This window comes from Parasteatoda tepidariorum, chromosome 9 (assembly GCF_043381705.1).
Source record: "Parasteatoda tepidariorum isolate YZ-2023 chromosome 9, CAS_Ptep_4.0, whole genome shotgun sequence".
Taxonomy (NCBI): domain Eukaryota; kingdom Metazoa; phylum Arthropoda; class Arachnida; order Araneae; family Theridiidae; genus Parasteatoda; species Parasteatoda tepidariorum.
The window spans coordinates 86,539,391-86,560,216 of NC_092212.1; the positions used below are offsets into that span (position 1 = coordinate 86,539,391).

The 20,826-nt window shown below is 30.0% G+C and overlaps 1 protein-coding gene across 11 annotated transcripts in view; it reads left to right on the forward strand.

The window, feature by feature from the left end:
- Window positions 1-20,826, forward strand: part of LOC107445852 (cell adhesion molecule Dscam1) — a 113,851-nt gene that overhangs the window by 52,202 nt on the left and 40,823 nt on the right. The window contains exons 1-4 of one of the 11 annotated variants that reach the window (XM_071185564.1): window positions 5,689-5,866; window positions 6,938-7,225; window positions 9,624-9,743; window positions 9,836-9,985. The exons of 7 other annotated variants lie outside the window; for them this stretch is intronic. In XM_071185564.1, coding sequence (XP_071041665.1) covers window positions 5,803-5,866; window positions 6,938-7,225; window positions 9,624-9,743; window positions 9,836-9,985 — 622 coding nt within the window. In that variant the 5' untranslated portion in view covers window positions 5,689-5,802. Of the gene's footprint in view, window positions 1-391; window positions 683-1,708; window positions 1,829-5,306; window positions 5,457-5,688; window positions 5,867-6,937; window positions 7,226-9,623; window positions 9,744-9,835; window positions 9,986-10,244; window positions 10,429-13,071; window positions 13,357-15,037; window positions 15,152-17,446; window positions 17,606-17,808; window positions 18,062-18,489; window positions 18,778-20,826 lie in introns of those variants that run through there. 3 more of the 11 variants (XM_071185560.1, XM_071185561.1, XM_071185566.1) reach the window with 3 other exon arrangements.

The window sequence follows — 20,826 nt, forward strand, 5'->3', positions numbered from 1 at the left end:
GAGTGTATATTGATGTCCACTCTAGTAATCCTTATTAATAAGAGAGTGTTGATAATATTACAGAGTTTTCAAATCGAAAGCTAAAGGTTGATATGATTAATTGCAATTTTTGTTCCTTAGAACAGCTGAAAACCCAGCTTTGAATCGAGCATGAAATCGAGAAGCTTTTTTATTTAAAACAGGATATTCAAATTTTACACTCATCCAAAATCTCTTAATTCAACCCAGATTTTGTTTTTTCCTTTTGACATTAAAGAATTATAAATAGACGAGAAATCAGACTCTCCGAGGTTACCACGGCCCACACTTTGAGAACTATTTTTTTTTTGTCTTCATAAAAAGCTCTTCAGTTGCTACTTTGAAATACTTAACTTGATTCTCGATTATTTAGGTGATATTCCTGAAATCCAAAAATTTTCCTTCCAAGATAATGTGAATAAAGGAAAAGTTGTATCGGTGATGTGCCTGGCTGTTTCGAACACAAAACCTTTGACTTTTTCGTGGTTTAAAAATGGAAAACTATTAAAGAATGAGGATGGGAATAGGTTGAGAATCGAACACAGCACTGAATTTTCTGTACTGATTTTAGACACTGTGGATCAAGACAGCGAAGGAAATTACACATGTGCTGTCTCTAACAGAGATGGAAAAGCCAAACATTCTGCTTACTTAAGAGTGAAAGGTAAACTCAATTTCATATCTCACATATAGTGTCCAATTCCTTGCTTGAATTAAATGAAAGAAAAAATTCTGAATCCAAGCATTCATAATTCGAAAATGTTGGAATGCTCCTTTTCTTAATATTTCTTTTTTAAAGACATTTTTTTTCTATTCACTAGTAATCAAAAAAAATATTAAACTTTATACATAATCTTTATATTTCCTCTATTAAAATAAATCTTTGCAGATTAATGTAATTATACATACATATTACATCATACATATGTCAAATAGCTGATCTATGATTTTAGTTGCATTTTAAAATGTAATTATTTCTTTTATTGTGTGTTATTACTTCGAGGAAAAGTTTTTTGTACATTAAAAATTACTATTTCGAAAGCTTTCAAAGTGTATTAAAATGTATATACTGAAATATTAACTGCAGCTCTAACGTACTGTAAAATTTATTGAAAATTAAATTTATAGTCGTCAACATAATAACAGGCAAACTCTTCTGATATATAGAGGTCTTTATTTCAATAGGAACAAAAAAAATTTTAAAAAAAGTTTTTTTTATTCAACTTTTTTTATGAAAAGTAATATTATAGGATTACATAAATTGCAAAGCTAGTGATTATTTTTTTAAGAGTATGACACAAATGACTCGTTTTTAAACTTCCAAATAAAAATTAACTATGAAACTACGAAACTATAGTCACGATTGTCCTTTTTTCCAATATCAGAAATATTTTTAGTAAACATTCAATAAATTCTTTATTTTAATTTGGAAGTAAGAGATGTTTTTTTTTTATTATTTGATGACAAAACATTTTTTTTATTGTTTGTTTATTTATTTTTTGGAAAAAAAAGCTTTAACTTCTAAATATTTTCAGAAGCTAAAACTTTAATTTATTTTTAATGCAAACTTTTAATGCAATGAAAATAATTACTTTTATCTCATGCAAAAAGTTTAAATGATTTTCCCGTCATTATGAATTACAGGGCATTTTTTTTAATGGTTGTATTAAATACTTGTCTTTTTTGACAGTTCCTCCCAAGTGGTCAAAAATTCCGAGCGATGCTATCGTTTCTTTGGGAGAATCTCTTAAGATGGAATGTGAGGCGACAGGTTCTCCCTTGCCTCAAGTGGAGTGGAGAAAATACACAGGTATGCATCAAATCTATTTTATTTTCAGTTATTAGTTTAATTCAGTGATCGTGTGATTGTTATATGACATTTTGCAGTTTTTTGCAATACGTATATAGTGATTATCAGCCTTTTTTTTTGTTGCTGCACACTTTTAACGATTTCGATATTTGACGGTACACAAAGAACTAAAATAAGTTTAAAAGCTTTTTATTTACCTATAATGCACTGTGTAAAATAATTTGCGATAATTGTTTTGAATACAAAATAAAATATGTACTACAAAAACACGTTTATTAATGAATTTGCTCTTCCAGCTTGTGTAGTTCTAATTTCGCCTTCATTCTCTCCCATCCCATAATAGTTTTTTTTCTTTCTTTTTTTAGTTATTAACTGTTATTTCTTTTTTTGCTAATTATTAATTGTTAGCTTGCTTCTTGTAGTTATTAATTGCTAGTTTTTTTAAACATTATTTGTTTGTTTGTTTGTTTTTGTGATTCCTTGATAACTCTTTCTTTTTTTTTTCTTTTCTTTTTTTTTTTNTTTTTTTTTTTTTTTTTTTTTTTTTTTTTTTTTTTTTTTTTTTTTTTTTGCTAATTATTAATTGTTAGCTTTTTTGTAACTAACCTTTACTAATTTGTTTCTATAACTATTAATTGCGTAGCTTATTTCAATTGTTAACTTTTATTTCCTTTTGTTTGTAACTATTTACCTTGTTTTCTTTTTAAATTACAAATTTTAAGTCATTAAATTTCTTACTTAATTTAAGATTGTCAGAGACAGGACTATCGCCGACAAAGATATCCATGCCGTTAAAGCGTGGAAAAATCATGAAAAGTATATATTAAAAATAATATTATTCAAAATAGGAGTAGCATGTAATTTGGAAAATACTAAAGTCAGAAAAATAATTTTGGACCTCTTTATGTTTTTGTTTTCATGGGCTATTTAAGGCAAGGGGTGCAATTGTTCCTGTTTTACAATAGCGCTATCCATGGTCAAGAATTAGACTTCTGCCACACCCATACGTCACACCCATTTTTAGGGTGGATCTAGTCATACATTCATTCATCCACCGATCTGAACCAGAAAATAATCAATCTATAATTCAGCACCTCCTGAGCTGTAATTTGTTATAAGAACATGGTAGACTTTGTGGCTTGAGAGATTCAACGTGCACCAAGTCACCGTTTACTTCACAGTGAGTTATCGACCGGCTGAATTCAAACTCCCGTTTTCACGAAGTCCAGCACCCTGCGAATCAGGCTATCCTGGTCACCTCCTTGTGTTAATTTCCCTTATTACGCAATTCGCCTTGTCCCTTGAATACGTTAAGTGAATCACAAACTTTCTGCATACAATTGTAACATTTATTCGTCCAAAGGTGCTAAGTTATTTTTTATTTCTCAATTTTTACAAAGCCAAATTAATTGCAGTGCACAAATTTTTGAAATATTTTAATCTACATAACTTTAAGTAACAGAATCCAAAATGTGAAGGGTATCGGTCGAATAGTTTTTGAGTGATGAAATGTTAAAAATGCGACCCTATTGAGATGACGAAATAAGTAAGAAGCGAAATCAACACTTAGAGTGGCCCGAGAAACCAATTGTATTTTCCAGACTGCGGACGTATTTTGTTCAAGAATTCAAATTCCATGGAAAGAAAAAAAGTACGTTCATTCAGAGAAAATACGTTGTAGTGTAAGTCGAGGTCTTTGTTCAATTAATCTCGTTAAAATCTGACCATTAGATTTAAAGTAATTAAGGTATTCTCGTTTTTATTATACTCATTTCTTCGATTTAATTTTATCTCATAAACTTTATAACTTTATAATAAAGTTTATATAACTTTAAACGCAATTTGTTGGTATGGTTATATGATTTCTCTGTTACTGGCCAGTATATTATACATTGATTAGTTAAAAAATAATTGNATATATATACTTTCATTTAACCTTTAATCGTAATAAAAAAGCATCATAATTTTCACTATATCATTTCTAGAATTTGGCGACACACAAAAGTGGCACTGCACAGTGGTTGGGATTTCTCTGGGTTGAATCATGCTTGACATGCTTCTGGGACGGTACTAACTTCTGATGAAACCCTACTTGTAAAGTATTTAAAATAAAATAAAAAAGGAACACCTTAATAATTTTTTATCTAATTGTCAGATTTTAACAAGCTGATGTGTGATCTCGACTAGACGAGGGCATAACTTTAACTGTGATATTTTAAATTACGAAATCAGACATAAAAACGTACTTTCTTTAACGTACTCTGTTCTTTTTCTTTTATTTATTTATTTTTTTTCTGTTGATGGATTTTAAATTTCAAACATCAAAATAAGAGGGGTCGTGCGTAATTTGGAAAATGGAGTTCCAATACTACAGCCAGAAAAAAGTTTCCAGTGGCGCTATCTAAGGCCAAGAATTCGACTTCTGCCAAACCCATTCGTCACACCAGCTTAAAAGGCGGATCCATACATCCATTAGTCCACAGATCCTAATTTGGACCTCAACCAGAAAATGATCAATCTCCAATTTAGTACCCCCAGAGGTGTAATTTGTTATAAGAACATGGTGGACTTTGTGACCCGACAGATTTAACGTGCACCAAGTCACCGTTTACTACACGGAGTCTTCGACCGGCTGAATTCGAACTCCCGTTCTCACGAACGCCTTGCTATCCCAGCCACCTCGTTATGTTAAAATCCCGTTCTGCGTAATTCACTACGTCCTTGAATGCGTTAAGTAAATCACAAACTTTGTGCGTACAATTGTAAAATTTGTTCATCCAAAGGTGCAAAAAGTTATTTTTTACTAAATTTTTATACAGCGAAAATAATTGCGGTACGCAAATAAATTTTTGAGCTATTTTGATCTACGTAACTTTAAATGACAGAATCTAAAATGCGAAAGGCATCGGTCGAATAGTTCTTGAGTGATAAAATGTTAAAAATACGGCCTCATTGAGATGGCGAAATAAGAAGTGAAGTCAGCTCTTAGAGGGGACCGGGAAAGCAATTTCTTTTTCCAAACTGTGGACGTATTTTGAATTCAAATTCACTGGGGGAAAAAATTTATGTTCGTTCAGAGAAAGTACGTTGTTGCGTTAGTCGTATGTACTAACTAATAAACATATTTGATATTAGGTCTTTGACCAATTAAGATCATTAAAATCTGACCATTAGATTAAAAGTAATTAAGGTATTCTGGTTTTTATTTCTATTATACTAATTTTTTCTCCTTTATTTTATCCTAAAAACTTTAAACGTAATTTGGTCGTATAGTTATATGGTTTCTCTATTACTGGCCAGTATATTATGAATTGATTGGTTAAAAAGTAATTTTAATTTTTTATTGTGGCTAAGTGTATGTATATATATATATATATATATATATATATATATGTGTGTGTGTGTGTTTATATATAAAATAATCACTTAGAATCTACTTTTTATCTCTTATGCTTTTCATTCTGTTTTTATTCTGTAGGCAAAGACCTAACATCGACTGTCTTGTCAAGTATCAAAGATGTATTACATTTACAACATGTATCCTATGAAGATGCGGGATTGTACGAATGTATAGCTTTTAATAATGTAGAATATAATATTAGCACTAATTTTTCCATCATTTTACGCGGTATGTTGCTTTTCCTATCTATCTATATAAGTTGTATTCATAATCAAATCATTGTATTTCATGTTAATTTTCACTAAACGGTTAATTATATTAACGTGATTAGCACAGAGGCGTATACATATGTAATTAATTTACTCTTTAAGAAAAATAACCTAATTTCTCATGGGATTCTTTCAATCATTGCAGTAATCAAAATGTTTCATATTTTTGCCATTGTGTGGCGCTGCAATACCTTCATCCGTGCATCAACAAGCCATGTTGGAAAGAACGCTGCCTACTTTAACGATATTACAAATGATGTTTTGAACTCACAATTATTACAAACCGAGATTTAAATTACGTAAGAATGAAAGTTTCTGCTTTCGTGTGGTTACTCGCAATCAGCTGTTCAACTTATACGAAAGCGGAAGGTAAGTTCCATTATTATACCAAATTTCTAAAATTGTAACACAAATATTATTATATGAGAAAGAAAGTGTATTTAAAATATGTTCAATCCTTTATTATCTTGTTACTTTTTCATAAATAGTACTCCATATAATCTACACTTTTTTTGAAAATGCCACTTGTATTCAAATATTTGTATTTATTTATTCTGATAATGTATTAGAAATATATACAAAGAATGCTTTAAACAAATTGTAACCTTTTCATAACTTATTTTTAAAATGTCATTATTCATAGTATTTTCAATAACATTAAATGATTGCTGTCTTAATAAACTACGACTTTACAAGATTCACATGAGCACGTTTCTAAGAAAGAAACCTTTATTCCCATATTTTCGTTATAAATAGTAATAGTTGTAAGTTGTAAATTTGTAGTAATGGCTTAAAATCATACATTTCAGTCAGTTTTACCAGACGTTATAAATAGCAATTGCTTTAAACTACACATTTCAGACTAAATTGTGCCTCAGTTGTAACAAATATTAATAAATGAAAAATCATACATTTCATTGAGAATTGAACCGCTTTTTATTTATAGTAATTGCTTAAAATGGTACATTTGATTCAGAATTGTATCCGTTGTTATCATTAATAGTTGGTGAAAACTACTCTTTTTCTATTTAAATTCTGCCCCAGTTATTACAAATAGTAATTGAAATATCATACATTTCATTGAGAATTTAGGCGTAGGTGTTATAAATTGTAATTGTTGAAAACATCGTCGATTTCAGTGGGAATTAAGCCTTAGTTGTAATAAATAATAATTTATTTAATTTATAAAATTGTGCCCTAGTTGTAATAAATAGTAATAGTTGAAAAATCATAAATTTCAGTCAGAATTGAACCCTACTTGTTATAAATAGTAATTGCTTAAAATCATACATTTTAGTCATAGTTTTACCAGCTGTTATAAATGTAAATTGTTGAAAATTATTCAATTCTGTTTAAATTGTGCCCCAGTTGTTATAAATGGTTATAACTGAAATATCTAGTTCATTAAATAGTAATAGTTGAAAACATCGTCCATTTCAGTGAGAATCGAGCCCTTTCACTTCATGCGGAGGTACAGAGTGGGCGAGAAGGCCCAAACGTCGTGTTTTGTTTCAACTGTTGCCGATGACCATGTGATACAATTCCGTTGGATGAAAGATGGCGTGGTCATCGCATCAGAAACATTATCAGGAGTGCGATTAAAAAGCAGTAATGACTACTCTATTCTGATCATCAATCCCGTCACTCCGCATCACTCAGGAAATTACACTTGTACTGTGTCTGACGGAAGCAGTGAGGACAGCTACACGGCACAGCTCAACATCGAAGGTGAGTCTTCTTTGCTTTTATCAATTTCTAACACAAGAATATAAATTGGCATACGGTAACATACTAAACAAAATTATGTTAAATATATTCGAAAATGTGACATTAAAAAAGGAATATCAAAATTTAAGCAGAACTTGGGAGAGCACTAAAGCAGCATAAGCCCAAAATTTGTCTTCATAATATATTTTATAACCGTCGTTGAACAACCGACCCAATTTACGCTTTACGGCTACTAATGTTGAATTCCGTAAGCTTGTCATTTTGAACCCAATCCACAAGACAAGGGAACTCCTGGATTAAGTATAGGGAGACACTTGCCTTCGTGGAGGACTTTTTAATTGAACTAACCCGCAATTGCGTTACATGGAGAGGAAAACCACTAAAACCTTCCAAGGTTGACCTGACTGCAAGGGGACTCGAACCCATGATCCGTCAACCACTGAGAATATTTTACGTCAACATTGTGGTCGGTGCGAGCAGGGTGCGGAATTCGTATCAATCAGCCATAGCTGGTATTCGAACCCGGTTCACCTCATTGGAAGGCAAACGCTCTATTCCCTGACCCACCAGTACTTGACATAGGAACATAAATTGGCATACAGTAACATACTGCAGCCGAACCTCGTTAACGCGAAACCGCCAGGACTGAAATAATTATTATTTCATGTTAACCGAATTTCATCACGAAAACAATTTATTACGTATTTATAATAGATGTTATGTACTATTTTTATGTAAGGAAACAATACTATTATGAACCAAAAAAATTAAAATAAGCTTTAAAGTTTTAGCTACTTAATTAAACTATTTTATTTTAACTATTTTGTTTATTTGCCCATCTGCTACTTCTAACAAAGGAAAACACACTAGAAACCTTTCATGCTAAGTTAAAGTCAGCTTTAAAATTTTATGTTAAACATTGTAAAATACAACAATAATTGATTGCTGACTCACGAGACCAAACATGTGTTTCGCATTAAGCGGTATTTTTTAAATACATAATACGTACATAATTATCTGTTAAATACATTCGAAAATGTTGCATTAAAAAAGGAATAACAAGATCTAACTAAAGCTTGTTAGAGTACTAAAGCAGAATAGGTCCAAAATTTGTCTTTAAATATATAGATAAAAATTAGAGAATTAAACTTAAATTGAAATAGAAAAATAAAAGAAACACGAATTCAATACAGGACTTTATCTGGGGAGGCCATGTATGTGGGAACTTTTTTGTAAATACCTTCTGTAATAAATAAATGAAAAAAGCGTGTTATTGGTGCCCGAAAGCCTCATTTAGAAAATACATAAAATTAGAAGAAAGTAGTATTCAATACTTGAAAGGCAAAACAATTTGTAACACGCAAAAATCTTATGATATTTTCATTGTTTTGTTGTAGAAATCTTACTGCATCTATAATTCATTCATGTTTCTTTTATTTCTCTAATTTTCATAAATTTACAAATTGGCATGTTATTTTATATTCGTTTGTAACTGATGAATGTTAAAAGTGGTTTAAAAATGAATTGTTTGTATGAGTTGTTAAATTAAAAAGATGATTATATCAAATGTAATATGCTTTGTCTTTAATATTAGTGTTAAATGTTTTTAATATATAAAAGTAGATTTCTATTTTGATGATTGTTTCTTTTTCATTCATATTAACGTATGAATATAAAGTATTAATTTTAAATGCGTAAGCATTTTTTGTTTAATATGTATTTTGATTTTCAAAGCTTTATAAATTACTTTGTTAAATAATACGAATAATTTTAAATTGTTTAGCATTTTTACTGTCGCAAACAAATATTTAAAAACTATAACATTAAGAGAAATAACTCATTCACTCATTAGTTTGATTGAGATTAAAATTAGAAAGTAGATTAAAAAGCAGAATTGAATTTTTTTCAATGAAATTATAATTAATTGAATTTTGATTTTGTTAATTTTTTGAGAGTTAGCATTTGTATTAGTTTTTTTATCGTATTTAATGTTTATTATTATTATCATTATTATTTTGCATTAGTTAACAGTTCACATCAAATATTTATTATTGAATAAAATCGTACTAAATCTCAGACATATTTATCCAAACCACAAGAGTCATGAAGACAAAAATAATTTAAATAAAAATAACAGTTTAAATAAAAATAATATAAATCTTTATAGTAACACATTTTTTGCTGAAACTATTTAAAAAAGGTTTTCCGATTCATTTCTCTTTAGTAAGTTTTACAAAATATGTTACGTTTGCAAATAAACTTTTACTGCATCTTGTCTGTCATATTCGAATACTAAAATATGATTCAATCATTTTGTAACCACTAAACATCGAACATTATTTCATGTTAAAGTTAAAAGGAATGAAAATACATGTTTTAATTTTATTTTACTTTTTAGCTCCCCCCGAGTGGCTGGAAGAATCAAAAAATGTAACTGCAACTCTCGGATCTACTGTAACCGTACAGTGTCTGTCGACCGGGCATCCAGTACCTCTTATAAAACTGTACAAATATTCAGGTTTAAGGAATAAAACTCCAGTTTTATTGTTTTTATTTTCTGCAAATTAACCAAGTGGGCTGATTTTATTTCTTCTTGTATGTGTTGTGTAGGGTCTGGTTCAAAAAAAGAATTATTCGAATCCGTCAATGGTACTTTTGTGCTCATACTGAGTGACCCAGACTACGAAGGTGTATACAGCTGTGAAGCAAATAATGGTATCGAAAATACTATTCGAAAAGATTTCGCAATAAATATTGAAGGTGAGTATAAGTCAACGAACCTGCGAACTGCCTTTAGTATAAATTGTGTCAAATGACACAAATTATTACATTATGTATGTGTTTCGTCAACATTTTACCTTTTTATAAATGTGTTTTTTTTTCATTCCGATTAAATTGCTCGTGTATCTCATGTATTTGAATGTAATGATACATTTGTAAAATTTTGTGTTAGTTTCTACTTTGAAACCTTGCCAATATGTGGCGCTGTACGTTCTGTCCATCGAAAATAAATGACGCCATATTCTGTCTGAGATGCATTCGAGGAACAGCTCAACCTCACTCTTCTTGTATTAAACTGTAATGCCGTCGTTGTTTCCTTTCAATTAGAATGTTCTCCATGTCCGAAAGACACCATGGTTTCACTCTTATAGAAAAGTTATTTGTCCTTCTACTGATGACAGCAATGCATATAAAATCTGAGGGTAAGCATTATTTATTTGTAGACTTTCCTATTTTATCATTTTAATGCGCTCGATCCAATTAAAATATAATATGATTGGCCTGTTATTCTGTGTGTTCGAATTTTAAAAATATTTATGTTAGCATGCATTGATTATTGTAGCAATTTCTCTGAATGTTTTTAATTACAATGTTTGAAAATACTTAATGATTTATGTATATTGTATAAATGCTTATTTGTGGGTCGCAATTGTTGAATAAATTATATAAATGAATCGAAAGAATCCGGTGAGAAAAAGTTCAGAAAATATAAAAATCTGTTGTATTTTTATAGAAACGCAATTATCAACTACGAATGTGTTGACCCTGATAAATTTGACTATTATTCCATAATTTTAAATGCTAGCTGAAACAAATGTCCCTAATAAGAAATATATCGAAATTTATATTCAAATTTTTAGAATAAAAACTCCTCTTCCAGCGAAAAGCTGCTTTATCATCTAAAAATTATGAAATAAATTCATTTATCTTTTTTAAATTTTTAAAAAAAAAAATTCTAAAGCGCTTCACCAAATGTATAATTTAAAAAAATATAAGACATTAAGATAACATGATCTGAATGAAATGAATTATTAATGTGTGATAATTATAAGTTTAAGACGTTAAAAAATGTATATTGATTTGAAACTATACTTAATCGCTAAAAAAATTCTTTAAAGTCTAATTCATGTAATTAAAATGCAATCTAAAGTTCTGTAGCTTATTATTACAGTCAATGCAAAATTTATGCGTAAATGCAGCTTCGTTTAAATTTTAATATTGATAATAGGTAGCGAAATAATAAAACAAAACTTAAAAATGTGTGTTCTTTAACAAATTTTTCGATTTTTTTTCAATTTTAGTTTTCACGTTCTCTTTCTTACTCATAAATAAATAGAAAATTTTAAAAACATTATTTTTTATAATTTATTGCATAAATCACAACTGTTTCAAAAATCATTTCGGAATATTGAAAATGTTTATTCTACTCTACTCTTTAAGAAAAGAAGTTAAGCATCATTAAAAAAAAATTCACGAAAATCATTTGAATGTGTATAAATTTGAATTTATTTGTTAAAAATATTCTTTAGAAAGAATGTATCTTAAGAACTCAAACAAATAGACGATTCATAAACTACAAATTATAGTTTATGTATCGATTTATATGCCAATTGCATAAAATTTATCATTTTAATGATGTATCTGCAGAAAATTGTATTTAATAAAGTTATTAATACTCCAAAATTATATATTACTCTTTGAATACTATAACACTGCCGTAATTTTTTCTTATTTTTTCATTTAATTTACTTCTTATATCATGCTTTTCTCATTCCTCCTGCATCTTAAGCTGACGTTAGTAAGGCAATCTGAAAGTTCCAAATAAATATACAATCGTGCAAGCATTCTTGTAAACTTTTTAAAAAAAATTTAAGAAAAGAACATTATTGGAAGGAAGGATGAATCTATAAGGATATCTTAGAGAAATTAGATTTCATCAGAAATCACTAAATATTGAGTAAAATTTTGTTTAATATGACATTTGAGATGTCGTCTTGATCAGAATTTTCGATAGTTAAAATGCACAGAATGTTATACTCCAAATATATAATGAAAGTAACACAATAAACTTAACCATTTATGACTCTTAAAACCCACTGTAGGATGAAGGGCGAACGGTTTTTAAATCAAAAATACTCCATGATATCTCAGATTGAGCATCTCAATATTTAGTAATTACCACTAAAAACTTAATTTCTAAACCCATGGACTATGCCTTAGATTTAAAAGCTTTTCATAGATTTATAGTTTTGTGATTTAGTCGCATTGTTAGTGCTTAATCAAATATTTTAAGATTTTTTAATGATGTATATTACAGTTCAGAGACATTTTATGTCTCAAACCTAAATGTTTAAAAATTTTCTTAATGAAATTTTCGTAAAAAAAATATTGCTTTATTTTTTTCTTAATTTAATCATCTTAAGTTGAACTTGGTAAAGCAACTTGAAACTTTTAAATAAACATACAATCTTGAAAACATTCTTGTAAACTTTAAAGATTGAAAAAAGAGGCTATAAACAGAAGTTGAGAATAATCAAATGAAGACGGTCATATCTTAAGAAAATCTTTTGTTAGATAAAACTAGATTCGGTGAAATTTAGTTTAATGTCTTATTTAAAACTTTGTCCTGATAGTTTTGTTAGTTAAAATGCACCGAAAGCTATGCTCCAAATATATTATGAAACGAGCATAATAAACTCCATTTAACAATTCATATTTAACAATTAATATTTAACAATTAACATAAGACCTACTGTAGAAGAGGATCACTCGGTTTTTAAATCAAGAGTAATATAAAACAGATAGAGCATCTCTATATTTAGTACATTCCATAAATTTAATTTCTATACTCGTATGTGGGGCATTTCTTAGATTCTTGGATTTATAACTTTAGATTTTCTTAGGCTGATAAATTTTGTGATATGAGTAACACTGTGTTCGAAAAAATATTTCACGTATTTTTTTTTAATTGAAGCACATTTCATGATACCACAGTTCTGAGACCTTTTATGATGTTCAAGAAATTAATTTTTTCTTTATTTCCATAAAAAAATATTTCTTTTAAGGTGTTCCCAGAATTCAACCCTTTCAATTTCCAACGCATGTCAAGGCCGGTAGGAAGATAACCATTACTTGTTCTTTAGAACTGACGTCTGGTACTCCTGATTCCTTTCGATGGCTCAAGAATGGTCAAGAAATTCGAAACTCTGCTGAACTGAAAATAAGGAATGACGCCGAATTTTCAGTTCTGATTTTTGAGCCCGTAAGTGACAACAGCACCGGAAATTATTCCTGCATAGCTCGTAATAATTATGGAGAAGACAGTCACACCGCTTTCCTCCAAGTAGAAGGTAAAAGCAGTTTTTTCTTTTAAATTGCGACTATAAATTTTGAGATAATCTAATTAACTCCTGAAATTTTTTGTGTGAATTACATTTAATATGTTTCGAATTAATTTCCAACCTTTATAGTGAGCCGTGATGGCTCAGGGGATAGAGCGTTCGCCGTCAAATGAGGTCAACCGGGTTCAAGGATACGAATTCAGCATCCGGCTTGCACCAATCACAATACTGACTTAAAATATCCTCAGTGGTAGACGGATCATGAGTTAAAGTTCCCAAAATTGGATCAGCTGTACAATGACGGGTATAAAATAAAACAAAACCTTTTATAATAGTTCCGCAGTAGACTGATCATAAATACACGGTTCCGAGCAGATCACCGAAGTCAAGCATCACTGGCTGCGATCAGTGTGCGGGTGGGTGACCACTTTGATCAGCCGGTGTAGGGACCGAGGGTGCTCAGCATGGGTCCTCGTTAAACTGTTCTACCGTAAGGTGCTCGATTTCGCACTCAGGTCATCGGACTATTAAAGCAGGGGAGCCATCCCCTCTGCAGAGGATCGAAATTGCGATGGCCCGTCTTCGGATCATCCTCAGGGATGTTTCCCAAACCGTCACCAATAGCCCACTTTGCAGTTCTAGTGCGACATAAACAAAATACCTACCTACCTTTTATAATACACTTCTGTTCTCGGCTGAAGATAAGTTTTTTTTCTAATCTTTTCATTTTCAAAATGTGTTCAGTGTTTAACAATTTTTTTACTCTCAGAAACAAAAAACAATATCTTGAGATGTGTTATTTCATTATACTTATTCATCGAACAAATCTCCACAACCTCCGAGACGAAAAAAAATTGCATAAGAATCAAGGTTAAAGTATGTCAAAAACATCAAGAAAACCTCGAATTGAAGGATAATTTTAAACATCCTGAAGGATAATTTTAAAATTCATTTCTGTGACTTTGAGAGGACGCTATACAGAGAGAGAAACCCTTAAAGACTAATTTTATTCTACATCCATTGGTATATTGAAATTTTAAAAAAAATTGAATTCCGGTAGACCATGAAGTTTCAAGAGCAATAAATCTCAAAGTGCGAGCAAATTATGGCAGGATTATAGTTTGTCTAAAGTAAGAACTCCCCTGGCCATTCGTTTATCTGGACCCATGGCAGTGACTATGGTAACGAGGTATAACTATTTCAAATAGGGGGGTGGGGTCACCGTTTAGGACAGATGTTGGCTCGGGTCGGCGAGAGAAGGGGAATCTTTTTCTTCGGTGTCATCCCTAGAGTGAATAGAAGCTATCCTCCCTGAAATGAGCTATTCTTGTTTACATAGCAACAGACGGCCTCTGACTTTGTGGCGAAGTTTTACCATAGACAAACTATAGTTAGGATTCCGCAGTGGGGAAATTATCCTGCCATAGTTTGTTTGTCTGTATTTTAAAAACATATCTTTCAGCGTTTAAAACTTCTTCGCTTACTCTATGTTTACCTGCACTTAATTTTCTTTTCTAATTTAAAAAATACCCATATAGGTGAAATAGAATTTGCCATGTAAAGTTTCTCTCGTGGTATAACGTCCTTTAATAGCTGAGTACAGAATTGCTCTCGAAACATATTAGATGGGTAAACTATGATCCTTAAGTCAAGCTAATATCTTCATCAAATGTTCTCTCTTTGCCATCAGGTCCCCCTAAATGGTTGCAAAAACCCCTGAATGTGACAACTCGTGTGGGTGAGAGAGTTATTCTGGGATGTGAAGCATCTGGGCATCCCAAGCCACGCATCACTTGGACAAAATGTAAGTCTTCAAAAATGCCTTATTATGCATAGTTTAAAGATGCTTTATTTTACGTGCATTGAGTTTTGGGGGTAATAAAAATGTGTTTAAGTTTGTTAAATTTTTGCGTATCCTTACAATGCTTTATTCTAAGTATTTTAAGTATCTTAGTTCGATTTTAAACAGTATGACAAGATATAGGGGAGCATACCCGGGGACCCTGTTGACTATTAAGACGGCCCTGGTGGGAAGGGGAAATTCCCATTTTGCTGAAAGAAATTTCGAAAACTTGACCAAATCAATATGTGTGTAATTCATTAGCTTCTTTCGTTGTTACTATTTTTATAGTACGTTACTTTTTTCACCTCTGTATTACTGATTTTTGCCCTTGAGAGGGCTTAGTCATAAATGTAGACAAAGCAAAATACATGCTATTCTCAAGAAACAAGAGTCCCAGACCCCTCTCTTGAAACAGATTCTTATAGATTTGAAACCGTAAGGATCAGTTATTACTATTGACAACAGAATGACTCCTGAAATTAAAAAAGACCGACTCTATCTGGCAAATAGGGCTGAGAAGATTTATTAAATCTAGGTTTCTTTCTAGAAAAGCAAAGTTCTTTACGTGCAAAACTCTTGTCTGGCCGGTCTTAACATACGCTTCTGAAGCTTGGACAATGACAAAACCGGAAGAAAATTATATCGCAATACTTGAGAGAAAGATTTTGCGAAGGTGGTGCAGATGAAAACAATAACTGGAGAAGGATATTTAATTTTTAACTGTTCAAGATCTATAAACATCCCAATATTAAATACATAAAAATAAATAGAATGAATTGGATGACCCACGTGATTCAAATGAGTGATGACAATACAATGAAAAAGATACTGCTTTTTAAACCCACTGGAACAAGAAAGCGGGGAAGGCGACGTACGCGAAGGGCTGACTTGGTGGCGCCTGATTTTCTTTTAATTAATGAAAAGAACAGGAGATCAAAGATAAATCGGAAGTTTTTATGAAGAAATCTTGAGAGGAAGGCGTTGACCCACATTGAACTTTCAGGCCAACTATGAAGATATTACTGATTTAATGACTTTATACATAATTATTCTAGTCAATGAGCAACGACTGGACATTGGCTAATGCTATTGGGATGAATTGGGGTTCGACCCTCAATGAACCCTACCCACCTTCAGATCAATGGGTGTATTTTTGTCTGGGAAATAAAGGCTGCCCAGTTCAGTCTTTAAGCAAGAGCACACCGATCGGGTCCTAGGGGCCCCGGTACTCTAGGGCCGCTTTGGAATCTTGATAAATTGTATTAAAAAAGAAACTAAGGATAGACATTGCCTTATATATCTAATAAATATATATATTCCATAATATAAAATGTGCGATTCGTTTTTTTTTTCTTCAAAATAGTGATTGATTATCATTACACGATCAATAATTTGAATGGTTTATCACCAGGAAAACTAAAGAAAGGCACCAGAAATCTATTTTTCTATTTAGCTATGAGGTGTTCAGGTACTCGACTCTAACTTCAAATATTAACATATAATTGTGTTCTTGAAAAATATCTATGTAAAATAAATTAATGTGAGCAAGTTTTATGCTAAGTCATAATATGTCTAAAAATTTCTTGACCACCACCAACTCTGTTTAGTATTTAAATTTTGTCAAATAAAGTAATAATTGAAAGAGTTTAGAATTACACAGAAATATGGGCGAGCAACTTTTATATTGGTTATGTCTGATGGGTATTGAAAGGATGTTTTAATAACTAACTTTAATTTGACGAAATAATTCATACCTTTCCGATTTTTAATACTGCCTAGACCAGTGGTGGGGAAACTTTTTTTAAGACGGGCCATTTGTAATAACTAGACAATCGTAGCGGGCCAAAGAATAATGCTTAATCGTTAAAAAATTTATGTGTTCTATAAACATATACAAGAACGCGTTCAAGCATTCTCACGACGGCACTCTTAAACGGGCCGTATTAAACCTTTCCGCGGGCCGGACTTGGCCCGCGGGCCGTAGTTTCCCCATCACTGGCCTAGACAGTTACAGAACCTGTGGAAAATAGCCTAAAATTCATAAAACGAGGAAATGAATGTTTAATATGTTCTAACTCGTCGAGGAGCAGGAAATTTTCTTAGAAATAAAACAATATTGTTGTCGAAATTATTTAGTTTGGCTCTAGTAACACAATTTATTTAAATAAATTTTTATGTTAGCGTAGAAAATCACCACCCTTCAAGAAGTTATAAGATTATATTCATAATTATTACTTTTTTTTCTTTTTTGTTTAGATGTGTCTGAAGATGTGAAGGAGTCGGTGGACACATCGATGTGGAATGAGAGCGTCTTACACATCCCCTCAATCGGAGTCGAACATATCGGACATTATGAGTGTCAGGCTGATAATCAAATATTAAAACTAATCGAAAATATTCATATTAAGGTCATTGGTAAGAAGATCAGGACGTTCTACCTTTTTGGATATTTTTTATTACAAATTATCTCACAATATGATAAGTCATTGCGCAATATCTCTTAACATTGTTGCAACTTGAATATTTTAAATTTTGTGCTTTCGTGATATGTCAAATAGTTCTTTATTTTGTCAATATGTGGCGCTCATTTACCGTAACACATTGAGTGGCAACGCTTAGGGGTAGCTCTCTCGACAAATGCTTTCATTATATGAGAGTATGCATTTGTAAGCAAAAATACTGTCGGAGTCTACGAAACTCGAAATTCATCGAATAACATAACATATTTTTTTGTTTGCCTAAATATGTAAAGAAAGAAGCTTAAGAGAGAGATCTACACGATGCTAGCTGATGATGTACTCCGACGACGAAGTCTTTCGAAAACATATATTTCGATTTTATTGTCTTGTTCGATGATTTTCTCAATGCAAGGTAAGTCTAATTTCATTTGATCATTATTGAATGATAAAAAGTGTTTGTGATTTGCAGATGTTATTTCTCTTTATATCATGATATGCATATTGTCAAAAGCATATCACGATTTATAGAGAAATAACAGATTCTTTTCGCTAAGTGTCTTTTTTTTATTATTATTAATTTGTAATGTAGTGTAAGTTAGCGTAGGTAGTGGTAATAATTTTTAAAAATATCTTAAATTATGACTTAAAGTTATTATGAATAAATGTTATTGTGAAATTCAATTTATCTGATTTCAATTTCAATTAAGAATTATTGTTCCATTTTTTTGGAAGTTACCATGAATAAATGTAGTTGAGAACTTCAATTCATCTGATTATAATTCCAGTTAAGATTTATTATTCCATTTTTTAGAAGAATAAGTTACTTAATTTTTTATTTAGCTTCATCTGTGGTAATCCAGAAGTTTCATTTTGAAGAAGGTATTCAGGTTGGGGATAAGACGTCAGTACTCTGTACAGCCAAATCGAGTTCAAATATAATATCTTATTCGTGGCAGAAAGATGGAGAGCCGCTCTCTGAAAATGAAGAGTTTAAATTCAGAATAGACGAAGAATTTTCAGTTCTGACTATAAAAAGCGTGAAGACAAATCACTCCGGCAATTACACTTGCATCGCAACCAACCAACAACAGCACTTTGATAGATACACAGCAGAGTTGATAGTAAAAGGTATTTTTTTTTAATTTATTTAACTATCTTTTGTCATCCAAGTTTACATTTATATGAAATCCGCATTTTTTTCTTTTGATTTAGAGTGAGCAATAATGTTTTTATAAGCTGGATTTTTATCTCAAAATCAAATATAGCTGTAACAAATCGAACTATATTAAAGAAAGTTCTTTTTTTATTTTATTTAAAAACACATTTATTTGACAAACTTATGAACCTTAAATTCAAAACAGAAACCATTCTCATCATAAACAAAAATCAACTCTCTGATATTCCATAAATTGACTCATGCTTTTATTTTTAATTTATCTCTTTATATGTTTTGTTTTTATTCATGCTTTTGTTAGCCAAGTATTTTCAAGACTTTATAACTCAAAATTAAAATAATATGCAACATACTAACTAAAAACTCATAATTAAATATAACTATTTATTAATTCATGAGAACAAATAAAAAATATTATTCTGCTACTAAATATAACTTGTTACTGCTTAATTTACTTTAAAAACAATATGATAATACTGAATAATTTTAATAGCGTAATATATTATTTTATTATTATAATTTACATGCAAACAAGAGATTGTCTGAATGTTGTAACAATATATATTAATATGTATAGCTCATGTTAAAAGTTATAAAATACAATCTTAAAAACTGTATTGAAGTTTAACTTACTTCTTAAATGTATTTTACTAATATTTTCAGTCTATATTTTTTCTATGATACTTTTAACACAGTTATAATTTTTTGTAATTTATTTATAGTTATATATTTAGCATTAAAATAGGGACAAAACCAAAAATTCGAATATTAAAAATATTTTTTGTGTATGAAAATTGCAAGCAAGAATCTTGGGTAACAATTTCTTAATCTTTCTTAAAAGAGCTTGTTGAAGAACAATTTTACTGTATTTTTTTTCTTTGTAAAAATACAAAAACTCTTACAATTAATATACTTTAAACATTGCTTTCATGTTTGAAAATAACTATAACTTGCTTACATAATGTTATAATTGTTTAAAAAAAATTACAAATTCAATGGTTGACTGTATATTTCTGTAAAATATTTTTTACTACTTCATTTTCTACTTTTTATGACTATAAAACAAATGCTATTCCTGAAAACTTTTTCTTTATTTACTTATTTTTGAAAATAAAAAACTGTTTGTGAGACCATGAGAAAAAATTATATTGAACGCTAGATTGGAGAAATAGCAGATGTCTAACTATTTAAAAACAAAACTGCAAAAAATTAGTGGAAAGAAACCATGACTATAATAAGTTTAAACAAATGATATCATAATAATGGTTATATATAAATAATTTTAAATTAAATAAACTGCTCATAACGTATAAATGAAATCACTAAGAATGTTATGAACTTATTAATAACTTTTTTTATTCTTTTTAATTAATCATGAAGCAAGTTACTGCGAAATATGGCTTTATATCACATTGCATTTTTCCTATTTCATACTAATACCATAACAGGTATAGAAAAAATCTAACAAACATAAAAGAAAATTATAGATTGAAGAGTAAAAATGTGTCTTTAAAAAACGAAAAATAAACGATGTTCCATTTTATGTTTTTTAAAACAAATATATTCTCAAGCAAAAAGTGTGCAAATAGTTTTCTACAAAATAATTTATTATCATGCAAACATCAATGACTTGGATAGTTTATCACCAGAAAAACTTAAACTCACTCAACGTACTCAAATCTCTAAGTCATAATTTCTCTAAATAGGCTTGACCACCACCATTTCTTTTTAGTATTTATAATTAGTTGAATAAACTAATAATTGAAAGAGTTTAAAATTACGTATGGGGAGAGCAACTTTTATATTGGTAATGTCTGATGTGCATTGAAAGATGTATTAATAACTGACTTTAATAGTTTTACAAAATAATTCATACCTTCTGAATTTTTTTATTTGTTATACCCCTGGTTTTTTAATTGTTTTCATTAGCTTCTTGATTTTTAAAATTATTTTATTATATGAGGATTGCAACTGATTAATATCTCAATTTAATTTTTTTTAAA